The following is a 16,042-nucleotide window of genomic DNA, read 5'->3' as shown; positions in this document are numbered from 1 at the left end:
CAGTGCTTCAAATGAGCTGCCAATTGGTCTGGCTAACTTCATCCCAAGCTTGCCAGGGAATGGAAAGTTTGGCAACAGGCAACTGTAGCCAGGCCTTATGGGTTCAGGGTGGGTTTCTCTACTCTGTCTTACTGCTTCATGTTTCAGAAAGGAAAATTTCATTCCTTGGGGGAAATTCAGTTTATAGATGTAAAAACAACCAAACGCTGTTTGTTATGTGTTATCCCCCAAAGCATTCTCCATTACTGACAGAAATGAATCAGTTAAGCACTGGAAACAATACGCCACTGTGTTTGCTAGTCTGACACTGGATGAACAGGTCACCTCTCCCCCTTCCCAGCTCTTTCCCTACTGCTTTTAGTCTGCATCACTTAATTCTGTACAAACTTCTGCTTTTTTATGCCGTCTTCCCCCAGGTGTGCTACACTATGGACAGACAATGCCAACATGCCTAATGCACGAGATTTTTAGAAGAAGCTCTGTTAGTAGAAAAGGCTGAGAGGAGCACTTTAAAAACAAAATCTAAACCTACACTATGCAAGATCCAAATTAACAAGGACTGACAAGCCAATTCTTTCTGCTTCAGCCTCTGCTTTCTCTGCAAAAACTACACCGACAGAGGAAGTAGAAGAGAGACAGTGATTCTACTGGTGCTGTACATAAGATCACTTTTTGCTTGTGAGAATAGTATTACCTTTTCTGCTATCACTATCACAATTTATAGATAATCACCACAAAATGAGGTGTCTGATGAACCTCAGTTCTTCTCTCAGTCACTCCTAAGCAATCTACTACACATAAATATAACGTGCATTCTTAGCTTCCAAAAATATTAGCTGTATTAAACTGCACCACACAGTGACAATTTAATAAAACTGATTCACTTTAACGCATTCTATTTATAATAAACATTAGATGTGAGTTGAGAGGTTTTTTTTTTTGTCTATGATACCTGTTCCATTTATCACCTGTTCAATAAATAAAGAGCTCAGCCTCATCAAACCATTCTAATAGGTTAAGAATGACAGAATCCAAAAATATACAGACATGCTAAATTCCCGAACTATTGCCCCAGCTCCTACCCTTATCCCTTTTCAGGCTGGCATGGGTTTTCACAAATAAATCTTCAACTCTGCTGAGCTGACAATAGCCTGGGAAAAACCTGCTTAAGCATGCTCTCTTTAAATACAAGCACATCACCTGATGATAAGGAGTCATCATTACCTCCTTTCCTGCTTTTCAGGTGTAATAAGCACCACAAGGAGGTTTGAGCAGTAGAAGTGCATATACACAGTAAGAGAAACTTCTCTAGTATACTTAATTCAACAGGTCCATAACAAAAAAATAATTCTAATAGAGCTCTTCTAATTTTAAACTGTACACCCAAGTAACATGTCACTTAAGATATGAAAAATGAAAACTGTCAGGGGGGACTTGATTCAAAAGAGAACAATCTTGTAACCTGTAAGTCATTATTTCAGATGTATTGAGGGTGAGAAAGTCTTATCTGATAAGACATTTAGTTAATTGCCTCTCTCACAACTGACTTGACTAAGACCTAGCTCATTTCCTTCTAGATGAGAGTCCACATTACTAATAAACAGTCACTGCTAAAAGTGACACTGCTGATGTTTGGATATGCTCCACCAGTTGAGTGTACAGTGGTGAACAAGCCATCCTCACATTGGGAGAACGCTCCCGGTTCAGAGTTGTGGCCCAGTAACTGAGCGACACGGAAACACCTACCGCTGTTCACCTCGTATTTGTTCAGTGTATAACAGGAACATTTTAGTATGCAGGACTATCATTCTAAGTCAGCTTAAAAAAAACACACACACAAAAAGATATTCTATTAAAAGCAGTTGATCCACAAGCAGCAACCACAAGTCCTGGTTTGTGCTGGACTTGTACCCTACAGTCCTGCACACTTCTCAAATTAACAACAAATTGTCACTGTCCCTTCCTTACAGGCTTGTGCCAAGAACCTTTCTGTCCCTCTCACATTTCCACATCTCCCCACAATTCCCGTACCTTTTGATCCTGATCCCTCAGCTGCCCTAGTGTTTTCTACATTCCCTAACCTCACCAGCCCACAGCGTTGTGTGGGCCCTCCCATACTTTCCCGATTACCCTCAGGACAAGAGGCACTAATTACTTGCTGCAGCCTGTAAGCACAGATCACCTGGCCAGCACGCACAGGTCAATTCACCAGTTAACAAATGAAACAGAAGACCCCTCCTGAACTCATGCCTCACCTTCTCCCCCACGAAGAAATGGTGTAAACTTGCCTGGGACTTCATCTCCCCCTCCCAGAGGCTGATTTTTGTGGAATTTTAAAGACCTCTTGAAGAAAACTTTCGGGTGCCTATCCCACTGTCAAATTTGGCTGAAATCTACTGAAGTTGTTAAAATTAAATTGATAGAGTGATTACACAAGCTTTCTTTCCTTTGAAAGTAGGCTAAAAACCCATTAACAGTCTTACTTATGTCATCCCTTCATTCCCATTCTTCATTTAAAAATAACAATCCTATTCCACTGCATTAGCTTACATAACCCACCCCTGAACAGAAATACTTCAAACTTTCAGGCCATATTTATTACGCGAATGTGTCTATATGTTTGTCCATTTTAAGGTGCTTGGTATTATGAAGAATAATAGCAAGAAGATGGGTGAAAGCAAATAAGCATTCCTAATGGCTATCCCCCAAAGTTTCTGGACTGGTATCATTGCGTGCAAGAACTGAACTGCTTTTTCTCTAGCGAGCTGTCAGCCGTTCTCATGGTTACTGATCTAGGAATTTGCAACGACGGGTCACAGTTATGAGAATGAGTATGTTATTTACTAGATAGAAACATGCCAAATAAATATTCTCCAAATCAAGGGGACAAGAGGCTGCTGTACATTATCATGCTGTTTATTCTCTGTGAAAGCCACTTTTTAAAGTCTCTCTGTCCCAACAAAGAAGGCGCTAACCAGACTTGCATAGTTCTTAAAATTGCTCGCTCGCATAATGAAGACAAAAATACATCCCTTGCACTCTCTCCATTACTATAAATGGACCAAGGGGGCTTTCACTGACAGATTCAACTGCGTATATACACTTTCCAGATGGTGTGAAGCAGTGGCAGAAAAAGCACACTTCCCATCTAAATGCAAGAAAAGGCAGGAATGTCAACTGTTGTCATAGGGTAAAATCTATCCCGTTGATTTGTTACTTAAATAAATAACCGATATTTTTTAAGTTAACTACCAGGATGTGTGAAGCTCCAGATACGATGTTACACAAATTACATGTACACCAACAAGCAACTGGTTTCCACAGAAGCACAAGTTCAGCGCACAGGGCAGCAGCGAACAGGCTTCCCTCACACTTCTAACTGTTCATTGTCAGAGGGGCCTTCCTACGGGAGAGCCAGGGCAGTTCAGTTTCCAAAGCTGCTATGAATTATCACAAAACAAAGCGCAGAATTTGTGATGAGGAAGTGAAATGCTTACCCACCAACTTTCTCTCAGCCGTGGGCCTGCCTAGATGCGAAATGCTTAGTCCCTGCAGCGCCAGGCTGGAGCTATACCATAACTGTCAGCCACCAAGCCCACGGCATTTGCTACCTCAACAAGAGCCCCAGCACTCCAGGGACATACCCACGTACCACGCTCAGCAACAAAACACAATTTAATGCTGTCACGATGTACCAACTCGTCCACGCCAGAAGGCTCCGTGAATCATTTAACTGAACAACCGCCTGCCGGCCCAGTGAGCTGCCAGGCAGAGCAGTTTTCCAAGGCGCACAGCGGGGACAGCACTGCGAGGCTTACTGCCGCAGCATTTAAGGCCTGGTGGCTCCTGGGCAGCAAGCCCTGTATGCAGTGACAGCTCCACAGTCTTCTGTGTTTCACTCGGGTCTGCAGAAGAAGTGCAAACTTTTGAAGACCCAACTGGGTTTTGACTTCCAGGTCAACAAGAGAGAGGCCTCTAGCTGAGTAGCCTGGGAGGGCCTTCCTCAGCTTAGGTCTCAAGTTCCTGCGTCTGCAGATGGCAGCCTTGAAGCCCTGATAACAGGAACACTATCAGAACTTCTGCTCCCACAGTGGAAGACCTGGGCAAGTTTCCAAGGTTCCCGCTAGGCACTGGGGAGCCTGGTAGGCTTGACAGTCCAGCAGTCCTGTGAGCCCTGGTCTGAGCTTAGTTGTAAGGTGCCAGGCTCCATAATCCTAACATTTCCAAAGAAAAGTCTGAGGAAATTCTAATACAAGGGAAGCTTCAAAATGTGACAATTTCCCATGAATTAGGGAACACCAAGTTTGTTCCACTTCTGATATCAACTTCACACAGAAAATCTCTAACCTCTGTGTTCCGCTCTGAAGATGAACCTTCATTTTCTAAGATACACACACTAAACCAATAAATACAAATTAAACATGCACATTCACCTCTAAATAGCATCTTCAAAATACAAAAATATTCCTCAAGTTATCCTAAAAGTTATAGTTATTTTCATACATACATGCCTGCCTTGAGCCTAAAGCCTTCCATTCACTCCACAGGGACCTACTCATCCTGCCTCAAGATTATTTAGTAGAACAGATACATCCTGTAAAGTTGAACCCACAGAGGTTCAAGGCTCATACTTCTGCTTGGCATACTATGTTTCAGTAAAGAAACAGCATTTGTAAAGACTAGACAACTGAACAGGGCGCTGGCTAGTATCAGAGTATCGTCCAGTACCAAAAGAGAGCAGACAAGAACAAGCCTGTCCTGGTCACCTCCGGGTACCAATGAGCCCGGGGGCAGTCACTTGAGATGGAGGGCAGCACACATTGCCAGAGGGAAAAGAGCAGATTCCCAGGATCCAAGCTCTCTGTGGGTAATGCAGCAAGGAAAGAAGGGATGAAATACACGAGCACACACTGAGCAGATGAAAGATCTGGCCCATTTTATTTATCAGGCAGTGTCATAACTTGTTGATGCTTAGTGCTGCCATTTTAGAGTCCTAGATACAAGCCCCAGCTCTAGCTTGTCACCTTGCTGCACAAGTGATAACGAGATAACTAACGGCCAGCAGAATGCAGGTACCTGGTGGGCAGCTTATCCCAACCGCCCACAGGTGTGGGAAGTTAACTCGACCGCTGAAAACATTTTACCATGTGAGTGAATACCTACTTAATTAATGAAACATTACAGAATAGTGAAGCTGCACAGAATTTGGAAAGCATGCAAAAAGCTTTATAAAAGACAGAACTCTCATAATACTATTGAAGTTCTCAATGCCCAAAGTTGGCATTGCTCTCCCTGTGCACCTACATGAATAGGATATTCTCTCAGAGTTTAAAACATTCATAATGTGACTATTCTTATTTGTATATAAGTCATTTGTAAAGCTTTGTTTTTTTTAAACTTTTCTTGTCATTAAAAGGTGAACAGAGCCTTTACCAATTTTGCACGGTGCCTAGAAACTTCCTAATATGTAAAAGAAAGTGATGTTTTTCACAATCCACTTAGGCATGTCAGACTACAGGGAAAGAAACAGTTCTAATAAATAACAGGATTCAATATTGCATACTTCAATATTCAATATTGCATACCAACGTACTCCAAGGTGCAAAAGCAAAACATTGAAGGCACCATGGTTTCTCACCTGAAGAATAGTTTTTGCTCTAATTTGTGTTCACAGACAAGTTAGCAGGAGCTACAATGCCATCCCAAAGTTCTCTGCATTGCTAACGTTATCAGTAAATTCTTGCTCCCTACTTACCACGCATACGCCTCACAGCTTTACCTCCACAGAGTTCATTATCCCACCCACTCGCCCACTGCAGCAGCAGGGATGTTGAATCAAAGGATCCAACAGCCCTTTTCCATCTTTAATTTCTATTCTGCTACTTTCACAAAATCCCCATTTGCACAGCACATAGCTCAGAAAAGAAAGGAAAATGGTGATAGAGTAGTGATTGCTTCCCTCTATACACCAGTTTCTACCTCAGGACAGAAAGTACAAATTAAGTAGTATTATTACAGGTTTCTTGGAATGCAATGTAACAAAGTACAAAACTTTTTTTCCCCCAAACCAGGCCACAAGTTGATGCAAACAAAACCAATATTGCGCACAGCATTTTAGCTTCTGTACTATGTGTCCTCTAAAGTAGTAAACCCACAATTACCATGAGAAAAGTCCAGCTGGAGGTATCACCTACAACTAGCATTACTTCTTGCTTATATATATTTCTTTCAAAACATACGTTCTGCTTGAAAACAATTCAGTGCCAATGAGTTGGCAGCAGAACAACAATTTAAGTTATGTTCTCAATAAATGTAGGAGGGGGAATTTGCTAAAGCAATGTATTTCATTTACAAAACCCCAAAGAACACATTATAGGGAGTCAGGCAAATATATGTTAATGATCAAAAAAAAACCAAAACCAGCTAAGTAGATGCCTTTAAAAGCTCACTTCATGGATGAAAGCTGCCAAATTACAGAGGGGATTTACTGAGAAGAATGTGTTACTGCCAGAATGGACAAAAGCATGCATTCTACCCATTCCAAGCTCCTCCCCATCTCCTGTCATGCTCGCAGCAAGAAGCAGCTCAAAAACTGACAGCCACAGACTCCAGGATTGGAAGAGACAAAAAAGAAATACCTGCTGGTAAATGCCTGGAAAAATGTTATTTTGAAGATCTAACAAAATAAACTGGGAAGAAAAACAACAACAACAACAAAAAAAAACGCCCTACCCACAAGCAAAACAACGCCCCCAAAAATTCTTGGGACAGCAAGCACAGTTTCACAAGAAATACAGCACACCTGAGGGGGTTTTAGAAGGGCCAACGCACAGGAACATTTAAAAAATAAGTGCAGCAACCTGCACGGTGAGGTGCGCTGCCACCAGCCCAAGACAGAAGTTTCCCGCAGTTTGTGTGGACGAGCAAACAGCAGTTTCACCCCAGCTGAGGCACAAGCCTCATTTCAATGGGGGGCTGCCTGGCGACCCCCATGCACCCGGCACTCGTGGGCGAGCCCCGCACGCCGAGCGCGGTTCGGAAGCCTTTTTTTCCTTTTCTTTCTTTCTTTTTTTTCCGGTGCGTGCTGTCGCCGCCGTTGTTCCTAACTACAGAGCCCCCCGGCGGGTTGGTGTCCCTACCTGGTTGGACTCCTCGCCGTGCTCCAGGTGCACGATGCCCTGGCTCCTGCCCTCCGTGTCGCTCAGCACGTCGTCCTCGGAGTCCTCGAGGAGGGACGAGGAGCCCGTGGAGGACAGGGAGGAGGTGGAAAGCCGGCGGGACTGCAGGTGCAGCGAGCTGTCCGTCCTCAACCAGCCGCTTTCCGGGTGCGACGGCGGCGCCTTGGGGCTGCCCTGCGCCTCCTCGCCCTCCTCGGGGGTGACGGTGAGCCGGGGAATGACGGGCGGCAGCACCCCGTTGGGGGGCCGGCAGCCCCTCTTGGCCGGGTCGGGCAGCTGCCGGGCGGCAGCGGCGGCCACGGCGGCGCAGCGAGCCTCGAAGAGGGAGCGCAGCTCCCCGACGCTCAGCCGCGGGGCCATGCTCAGCTCCGGGCTGCCGTGCAGCCCCGCTCGGGGCTCCATGGCCCGCTCGGCGCCGGCCGCCGGCCGGGCAGCGCCCCAGGGCGGGCGGCCGGGGGCGTGCATGAGGGAGCGCCGCGCCGCCGGAGAAACTTCTTTGTTGCTCGCTCAGTCCCCGGCCGCCGCTCGGAGCCCGGCGGCGAGGCTCATGTCCAGCCCGCCCTCCCTGGGCAGCTCTGAGTCAGCCGCAGCCCGGCTACCGCGCCCGCTGCCCCGCCGCCAGGGCCATGGGGGCGCGCTGAGCCGCCGCCCCGCTCCGCCTCGGCGCCGAGGGGAGGAGCGAGCCGAACCCCGCGGCGGGGAGCCCCCTCCTGCCCCTGCCCCTCCCCCTCCCCCTCCCTCTCCCCTCCCCTCCCCGCCTTCCCTCGCCTCCGCCCTTTTGCTTTCGCTTTCCCTCGGGCGCCCGCCGCTCCCCGAGGGCCGCCCCGGGGTGGCACCGCCTCAGGGCGGCCCCGCGGGGCGCCCACCCCCGCCCCGCCGTTACCTCAGCTCTCGCCGCGCGCTCCAACGGCTCCCCGGACACGGCGGCTGCGCGGCGCGCGCGAGCCCCGGCCGAGCGCCCCTCACGGCGGGCGGCTTGTGTCGCCCTCTCCGGGGTCTCTGCCCCCCTCCGGCCGGGGGGCGTCGTGCCCGGGGCTGAAAGGGCGGAAAGCGGCGGCTTCGCCGACTGAGCCGTGCTTAATCTGGCTCTGCCGAGCCCCGGGCTGCTGACATACCCCCCCGCCTTCCCTGACTGGATTTCTTCAAATAACACTCCCCCCGCCCCCCTTTACTTCTTGCACGTCTAACTCCCACTCTACCTAAAATGTAATCGTGCTGGGTTGCGACATATGTTGTAATTGTAGGTATTAAGGCCTTTGGAAGAGGAGCGGCGTCCTGCCACAGGGTTACATCAGCTGAGATGATTAGTAAAATTAATAATTTTGGAGCCGACTGCTAAAGTCTTCAACTTAGTTTTTGCTCATTTATCTCATTGTTTCCCTGCTCTCTCCCATCTGTCTCTCCCATCTGTTGTCTCTTGCCTGGTGCTCAGGCTGGGAGCTCCTCGGGAAGAGGCTGCGCTAGCTCCACACATAATGTGGTATGGCCATGGCTGGGGTCCTGGGCCCTGCTGTGCTGCAGATAAGCTTTTGATGGCCCATCTCACTGCATTTGGGTTACTCGGTTGCAACTGGGTATTTCATAGCCCAGTCTCACAGATCTTCCGCACAGAGTGTATTCCCGTGAGGTGACTGCTGAGCTGCTCTCAAGCACAGAGTTTGCAAATGCCCTGGAGCACACCCAAAGGCAGTGGGGGAACTCCATGAGCAAAAATTCAGGCGTCTTTAGAGACTTTTGTAGAAGCAGGTGCTGCCAAGGGGTATGCCGTGGGTGAGGCAGGGGTGACAGCTACCCCAAAATTATGTACAAACACTTACCAGTAAAGTGCAGAAGAAAATGTTTGGCAGTGCAGTATTTCACTAACAGAGGGACAAAACCAGCACAACTGTAGGCACTTGTTCCTTCAAGGTAGACAGGAATAGTTTTGAGTTCTTTCTGAAAGAAGATAGTCACCACTTTTATTATGAACTGCGTAAGTTATTTCAAATTTTGTAGTGCAGAAAGTCTTAAAGTATGACTAGGCCTCAGACATACTGAGAGTCATAATTTAATTGAAAGCATGAATTGATGGCTTTCTAAGAATACTCGCGCAGTTAAAAGTTTACAGTTACAGCAGAAAACACAGTATCCAGTTTAAAATGGTTGTGGAAGATTACACATGCACACGCTGGGCCCACTTAACTCATTTCTGTAGCTGTGACAGCTGCTGTCTGTAGACGAGCAAGACAGAAAAAGAGTTTATTCAGAGGACAGAGGTAGGTGCAGGTTTCCACAGGCCAAGCAGGGAGCCCTTCTGCAGCTGGAAGGACAGCTCAGCTTCCAGCAAGCCGCGGCTCACTCTGCTGATTCTGCAATTGCAGGATTATGCAGGGTCTATGATTAGGAAATCGACCAGTTAAATAGTTTTCTTATTTAGGAAACCTTAGCTCTTGCAACCGTTCTGAGACCACCAACACACTCTACATAGTTCATTCTACAATTATAAAATATAATTTAAAGGTTTTAATTTCAACTCATAAAGATAGATACAAAATACATGCAACACAATTTTAATCAATTGGTACATGTATAAAATAGAAAAACAGCATCTTAATTATATCGATTAGTGGCAATTGGTTGGATCAGATTAGATGATAGCTGCTTTTATAATGCATCAGCTTTGGAGAGATACTGATCTCTGAAATTTGTGTAAGATTTAACTTGAAGTCTTTCAACACTAGCAGGAGGATGAAGAAATTCTTCAGTCAGACAGGTATCACTGCATTAACTCGTCGATGTACAACTGTTTTAAGAAAAGGAGTGGTGACTGTGACCTGATGGTGAAGTGGAGATGACTTGTATTTTCCACTTGTGAAATGCTGCATTTCTGAGAGCAAAGGACTGTCAGCATTCATTAATGATGCTTGGCAAGAGCTAAATCTGATAAGATACAAATATGTGTCCCTATTTTACAGATGGGTAAACTGATATGCAGACAGCAAATGAGTTGACTGCAAGCATATAGTGAGTCAGTGGCAGAAAAGGGCACTTCAGATTTGCTGCCTGCTACTCTAACCGCCAGATCACGTTCCCACCTCCAGGGGTAGTAAGTTTGTCTATTGCAGCCGTTCTGATTCATATTGGTATTACCCTTACTGCTGTGGTTTCAAATTTCATACAGTCCTGATAAAAAAAAACAACTTCTGCCTTTATGTGAGAAAAAAATAAAAAAAAGACTATTTCATTCCCATGAAATCCTTTCTAAACATTGTTATTATTAACACATTGCTTATTTTTACTTCCTATTAGTTTGCATTCTGAAAGGGTGTCTAAGCCTTGACAATACAAAAGCAATAAAGATGTTACGGATGCTTCTAGCAGACTTGAGAGATTTCACGTAGAAAAGAGTTTAAACATGATCCAGAGGGGAGCCTTGGGTTTAGTTTAGCCTGCTTAGCACATATAAAATACCTCACTGCCCACACGAGCTAAAAGCATGGCAGCTGAGAAACACCCCGTCTTTCAGTTCAACTTCAACCCGAGCATGGCCTACAAAGACCTCAAAAGCAGACGAGAGTTGTGATTCACGTATCACTTTTGGATGCAACAGATAGAAGCAAGATAATGTTCATAAGTTATGATATCTCTTTCAGGACCAACCGATATAACTGGGAAAAAATAAAATAAAATAAAATAAAATAAAATAAAATAAAATAAAATAAAATAAAATAAAATAAAATAAAATAAAATAAAATAAAATAAAATAAAATAGGGTCAGCTCTCGTATACGAAGGCCCTTTTTAAGGACTAGAAGAGAGGTACCCGAGCCGCTCCTGTCGGAAGGAGGATGCTGCCTTCCTCACAGGCTCTTCTTGATGAGGCCTGAGGTTCCCCCCAGTGGTGGAAGCTGCCAGCACAGCTCCCCGAAGAAAAGAAGCGACGAGTGGTGGCCGTTCCTGTGTTCCCCAGCGCTGCTGTCAGTTCAGCTGTCAGTGCCCCCTAGTACTGCTCCTGGGCAACACGCAGGCTGTGAAAAGCTGGTGGCCTGAAAGAAGAACCCCAAGCAGCTGGGGAAACACAGGGAAGATGCTGTTGGGTTTAAGAGCTGGAATAAAGTTCTTTTGGATGCGGATTCCAAGGATATGAGAGATGACTTGGCAGGGGATACTGGGATTTGAGCAGAACCTCAGCTACAAGGGGGCTGTAGGATTTTGGTGGAAGTGGTTGTGTTGATCTCAGCGTAAGGGTTAGAGGAACCTACAGTATGATAACCTACAGTATGAAAGCCTACAGGACAGCAGCAGTAGTCTGTGGAGGTCCCCTCGCGGCCGAAATTAAAATTACATTTCCAAATCGTATTCCTGAACAAAGGTACCAGAACTATTCAGCTGCCTCTCACACTCGGTTGTAAAGGGGGGAGCTGGTGGGGGAGACAAAATACCTCAAGCGCAGCCAGGTGCCGGTGGCCGCTGGGAAAAGGGGCTGCAAGTGCCTGAGATCATCAGGTGAGAGCCAAGGTGGTGAGAAAAGGAACAAGGATAAGGCCAGGGAGAAGGAAGGAGTGCGCACAGCACTAAAATGACTTGCAGAGGTCTGCTGCTGGCCTCGGGGCCAGCATTCAGGCACCAGAACAGGATGGGAGGAAAAGAGGCCCCAGGTGTGTGTCAAGAGGTGCAGCTAGGGGAGTAAGTGGCAGCAGCAGTGCTCCTTTGTTGGCTTGAAAAGTGCATTGTGTGCTACCTCCTCGGAGTGCTTCACAGTGGTGGAAGAGCATCTGAGATGCTCACATGGTTTCTGCTTTTGTTCTGCCTGTTCTCAGCTTAAATAAAAGATTCTGCTTCCATGGCTGTCATTTTATCGCAAAATCCACATGAAATTGTAATGACAAAGCAAGAGGAAGTTTTGCTGTTGTATGTTTGAGATGATTAGAGGAAGACTTCACCGTAACAACCACATTCACCATAGTTCCCTGTCAACTGACTCTAAGAAGTGCAGTATGAAGCCTTGATTTAAAGATAATTCCTCCAGCAAAATCACTAATGAGCTTTATGCTTTAAGTAAGCACAGCTGCTATTTTTGGCTAGCCATTTATAACCCCCTCAGAACATGGGGACTTTTTGCCTATGCTTACAGTAATGATTACATTAAATTCTGGGGGTTTACTCCTGATTTATAATAGCATAAAGAAGAGTGGGATATGTCTCATTCCATACACACACATGCTGTTTCAAGAAGTTTAATTTCACATGTTCACCCTGCAGCCCAGGGCAGTATCTGAAGAACAAATCACACTACTTCCCTATTAGATGAAATTAAAAGACATCTCAGCTAGGGGCTATCCCAGTTTTAACACACTGAAAAGTATAAAATATAAAACTTCTTCAGATTACAGAGAAAACTGAGTCTGAAATAGCATCACTAGTTTAGATTAAAACAAGGATTAAAGCAGAATCTGATGTTTTCCACAGAAAGCATCACTACTAGTACTTATCCAACAATGAATCTGGCATGCTAACTGAACCAAAATGGTCTTTCTAATGATGGATGTTGTTACACAGATGTGTTCAGAAGTTTACATCGCAGCAGTCACAGGCTTTTATTTCCCTTTAAGGGGGGGAGAAATTACTGGAGAACTCTTAAAAGTTCTTCCTGAATCAACTGAATAGCTATGTGAGTAAAGACTTGTGTGTCCACACAGTTTGCTTTGGCAGTTTGTTTGACAAGAAAAAAAATCAAGTGCACCCTGTAAGGTCATAGCTCCATCCTAAGATATTAATGATGCCATATGAGCGTATTTTAAGGAAAAGGCAAGCAGAAATAATTACTAAGCAATGAGCAAGCAGTTCTGTTTAACGTGAAAGTCTGTTTTGTGCTCATGCAAAATTACTCAGAATGGATTTTATTTTTCTAGGATGCAGAGGTGCTCGTTAGCACGACCTAATTGCACACGAGTGCCGACCCGCCTACAACAACATCCACTTTTGCTCCCAGCAAGCCTGTTGTCCCACGGCATTTCCCAGCTGTGCGGACTGGATCACGGGAGGACCAAGAGCCGGGCAGCGACCCCTGCTCGCGGGCTCGCCTCTTTGCCCTCTGACACCGCCGGGGAACTTCAGCACCGCGGACAGCGCCGCAGCGCCCGGCCCCACACCGCTCCCGGGGGTGGTGCCGGCCCCGGGAGGCTGCGGGGCAGAGGGGATGCTCGGAGCACCACCACCACACGCTGTACTCGCCCTGGGTGACATTGGCCACATCTTTCTCCTAAGCAGATGTCTCGTATTCTGTTGTCACCCACAAGTCCCCCAAACTGCCGGTTGTGCCCCTGAGAAGCGTCTGGTAGGACCCTTCCAACAGGCAAGTGATGATAACACCGTAACCTTAATGCTGCATAACCACTGGGGCTATGTGACCGACTGCAGCAGACAGCCTAATGCTCTAAATGTTGCAAGAGTAAATCAGTGTGAAAGGTAGATAAAGGAACATCAAATAGTATGCTTAAGAGCTGGTTCTCCAAGCTTTTTCTGTTGTAAAGTGTATGATGTTTTAATTACCTCATCATCATCATCATCATTATTATGAAAGTAAAGCAGGTAGTAGCTGAAAGGAATATAATTTCTGATTTCTGCACTAAAGAAATGTTAACTCTCAATTTCTGTTGAAGTAAATCAATAATGTGGACCATTAGAAGTTCTGCTTTTCCTAGCGCCAGGACCAGCCATTGTCTTTTCTTTTTTTTTTCAAATAAGAGTTTAAATTTCTTTTCTTCTCCCTCAGCCTACTGGATAAATTCTGAGATTTCATAGACCATTGCTCTGATAGGTTTCTTCAGTCCTGTACATGACAATAAACTACCCAGGACCCTAAAGCAAACTCTAGTGCTGCCATACCTGTGTGCTCAGTGTAGATCAGGCTTTTCTCTTTGGTGTTTAAGCCATTGCTAAAGCATGGAGTTCTCTTCAATAAGTGGGATCAGGTTGGTTTTCCAACTCTCTTTATCTTTCCGAGGCAGCAAATTGCTGGAAAAAGACACAGAAAGCATGACAGGATTAAACCATCTATTTTTCTTCATAAGAAACTACATTAATATATTATAACCCTGCAGTGGTCAATCTTTCAATGCATTCTCCTGATTCCTCTGATAGAATAGGCATCTCAGCAATCAGGCGTACCTGCAGCCTCCTGTGCCCATGGTGCTTTCCAGTGTTTCATCCCCAGGTTTGTTTTTGAAGGGACTAATTGCACAAATTGTCCTAATAAACAGTAATAACCAAATAGTCCCACAGAAGTACTAGGAAAAAAAAAAGAAAAAAAAAACATACTTTTACTGACATTAAAAAACTGTTAACTTGATGGAAAAATATATCAAAACAAACAAAAAATGTCAAGGATATTTCCCCCTTGTATCCAATACATTATTTACCATTTTGCAAAGCTGCATGATGACCAGAAAGGAAGCAAGGAAAAACACATCCTTTTTGGAATTGCATGGAGAAGAGCTTCGCTTCCCCAGTGAGACTGTTATCAACCTGAAGAGCACTCTTTGGTTTTAGCTTGATAATTTATTGTTGTTGTTACTATTATTATTATTATTGTTATTAGTTGGGAAGGGAGACTATTAATTAGTTATCATGTTTACCAACTAGAACCTAATTATTTTTTTTTTCTGTACATCAGTTGGAAGAATAATGAATCTAATTTCACTTAAATGTTATTCAAGTACTCACCAAAGGGTTTGAGTAATTGCCTCATGAGTACACAAGCACATTCAGAAATGGAAATACCAGGCTGAGAAGATAAAGGAAGACTGAAATGAAGTGTCTGGGGGGTTGTTTTCAGGTATTGATTTTCATTTTGGGAACTGCATTTCCCTCACAGTCAGGTTTTGATCATTTTCATGAAAACCTTCTCCCTTTGATACATACACAGAAGGGTTCCTGGAAAGCAATATTAAAGCACTTTACTCAGAAAATGCCTAATGGCAGGTTGTATCTTCATACATGACTGTATAACATAACTTATTTTCCAGATAATCACATAAAGATCAAAGTCATGAAGAGATATTCAAAGAGGATGAATGGATAAATGTCTTCCTGAAACAATAGTAGAGACGAATCAAAGCACACAAAACAAAATGCCTTTTCATATGTGTGCAACTGGAAAACATTGAACCATGTTGTTGTTAGAGTTTAATGAAGGAGCTGATAAGTCTAACTCATAATGCCACATTTTCCTGCCCACTTGCAGGAAAATGAGAGAGGGAGAGAGCGACAAAGACGGCTTGCACTTTGGAAGAAGCTAAGTGCTGTACAGAAACAAGTTTTTGCTGGAGTGGGACAAGCTAATTTCCAGTGTCACAAGTTAGGAAGCCTTACTTTTGTTAGGGAGGAAGGTTTGTGGCAAATTGATGAACAAAGTACTGGGACAAGAAAACCACTTGTGGCCAAGATGGAACTGAATTCTTGTTCCAAAGAAAGAGGGAGAGAATCAGAAGGAGAAGAGGAGAGAAGTAGAACAGGCATGAGAATCTTGAGATACAAGACTTCAGGTTAAAAAAAAGGATTGAAACACACGAGACATCATGTACCTCTTCGGATGTTTCACTCTTGCCTAGCCCATACGTCACCGCCAGATGGCCCCATATGAACTTGGATGAATAATTGGTTACTAGCTTCAAAGACCTATGGGTGTTTGAATCTGTGTAATTTCCAAGGCTACTAGGTAACAAAACAAACAAACAAACAAACAAAAACAACTCCCAAAGTCCAGCTACATGAAGCTGAAGAGTTTGAGCAGCTCCAGTTTCAAAAGCTTGGTTTAGAATACAGGTGTCAAGTCCTGGGATGTTTGGATGCAGGACCATGGTTCAGTCTTATAAACACAAGAGG

At 44.9% G+C, this 16,042-nt stretch overlaps 1 protein-coding gene across 1 annotated transcript in view; it reads right to left on the bottom strand.

Annotated features, from left to right (window-relative positions):
* Positions 1–7,846, bottom strand: part of ITPKA (inositol-trisphosphate 3-kinase A) — a 36,848-nt gene extending 29,002 nt beyond the window's left edge. Inside the window, exon 1 of the mRNA XM_040557798.1 lies at positions 7,140–7,846. Within this exon, the coding sequence (XP_040413732.1) occupies positions 7,140–7,643 (504 nt within the window). The 5' untranslated portion in view covers positions 7,644–7,846. The remainder of the gene's footprint in view (positions 1–7,139) is intronic.
* Positions 7,847–16,042: the final 8,196 nt, after the last annotated feature.

Source organism: Cygnus olor, chromosome 5, assembly GCF_009769625.2.
Source record: "Cygnus olor isolate bCygOlo1 chromosome 5, bCygOlo1.pri.v2, whole genome shotgun sequence".
NCBI classification, from domain to species: domain Eukaryota; kingdom Metazoa; phylum Chordata; class Aves; order Anseriformes; family Anatidae; genus Cygnus; species Cygnus olor.
The sequence above is the reverse complement of the archived record's forward strand: the minus strand, read 5'-3'. Positions and strand labels throughout refer to the sequence as shown.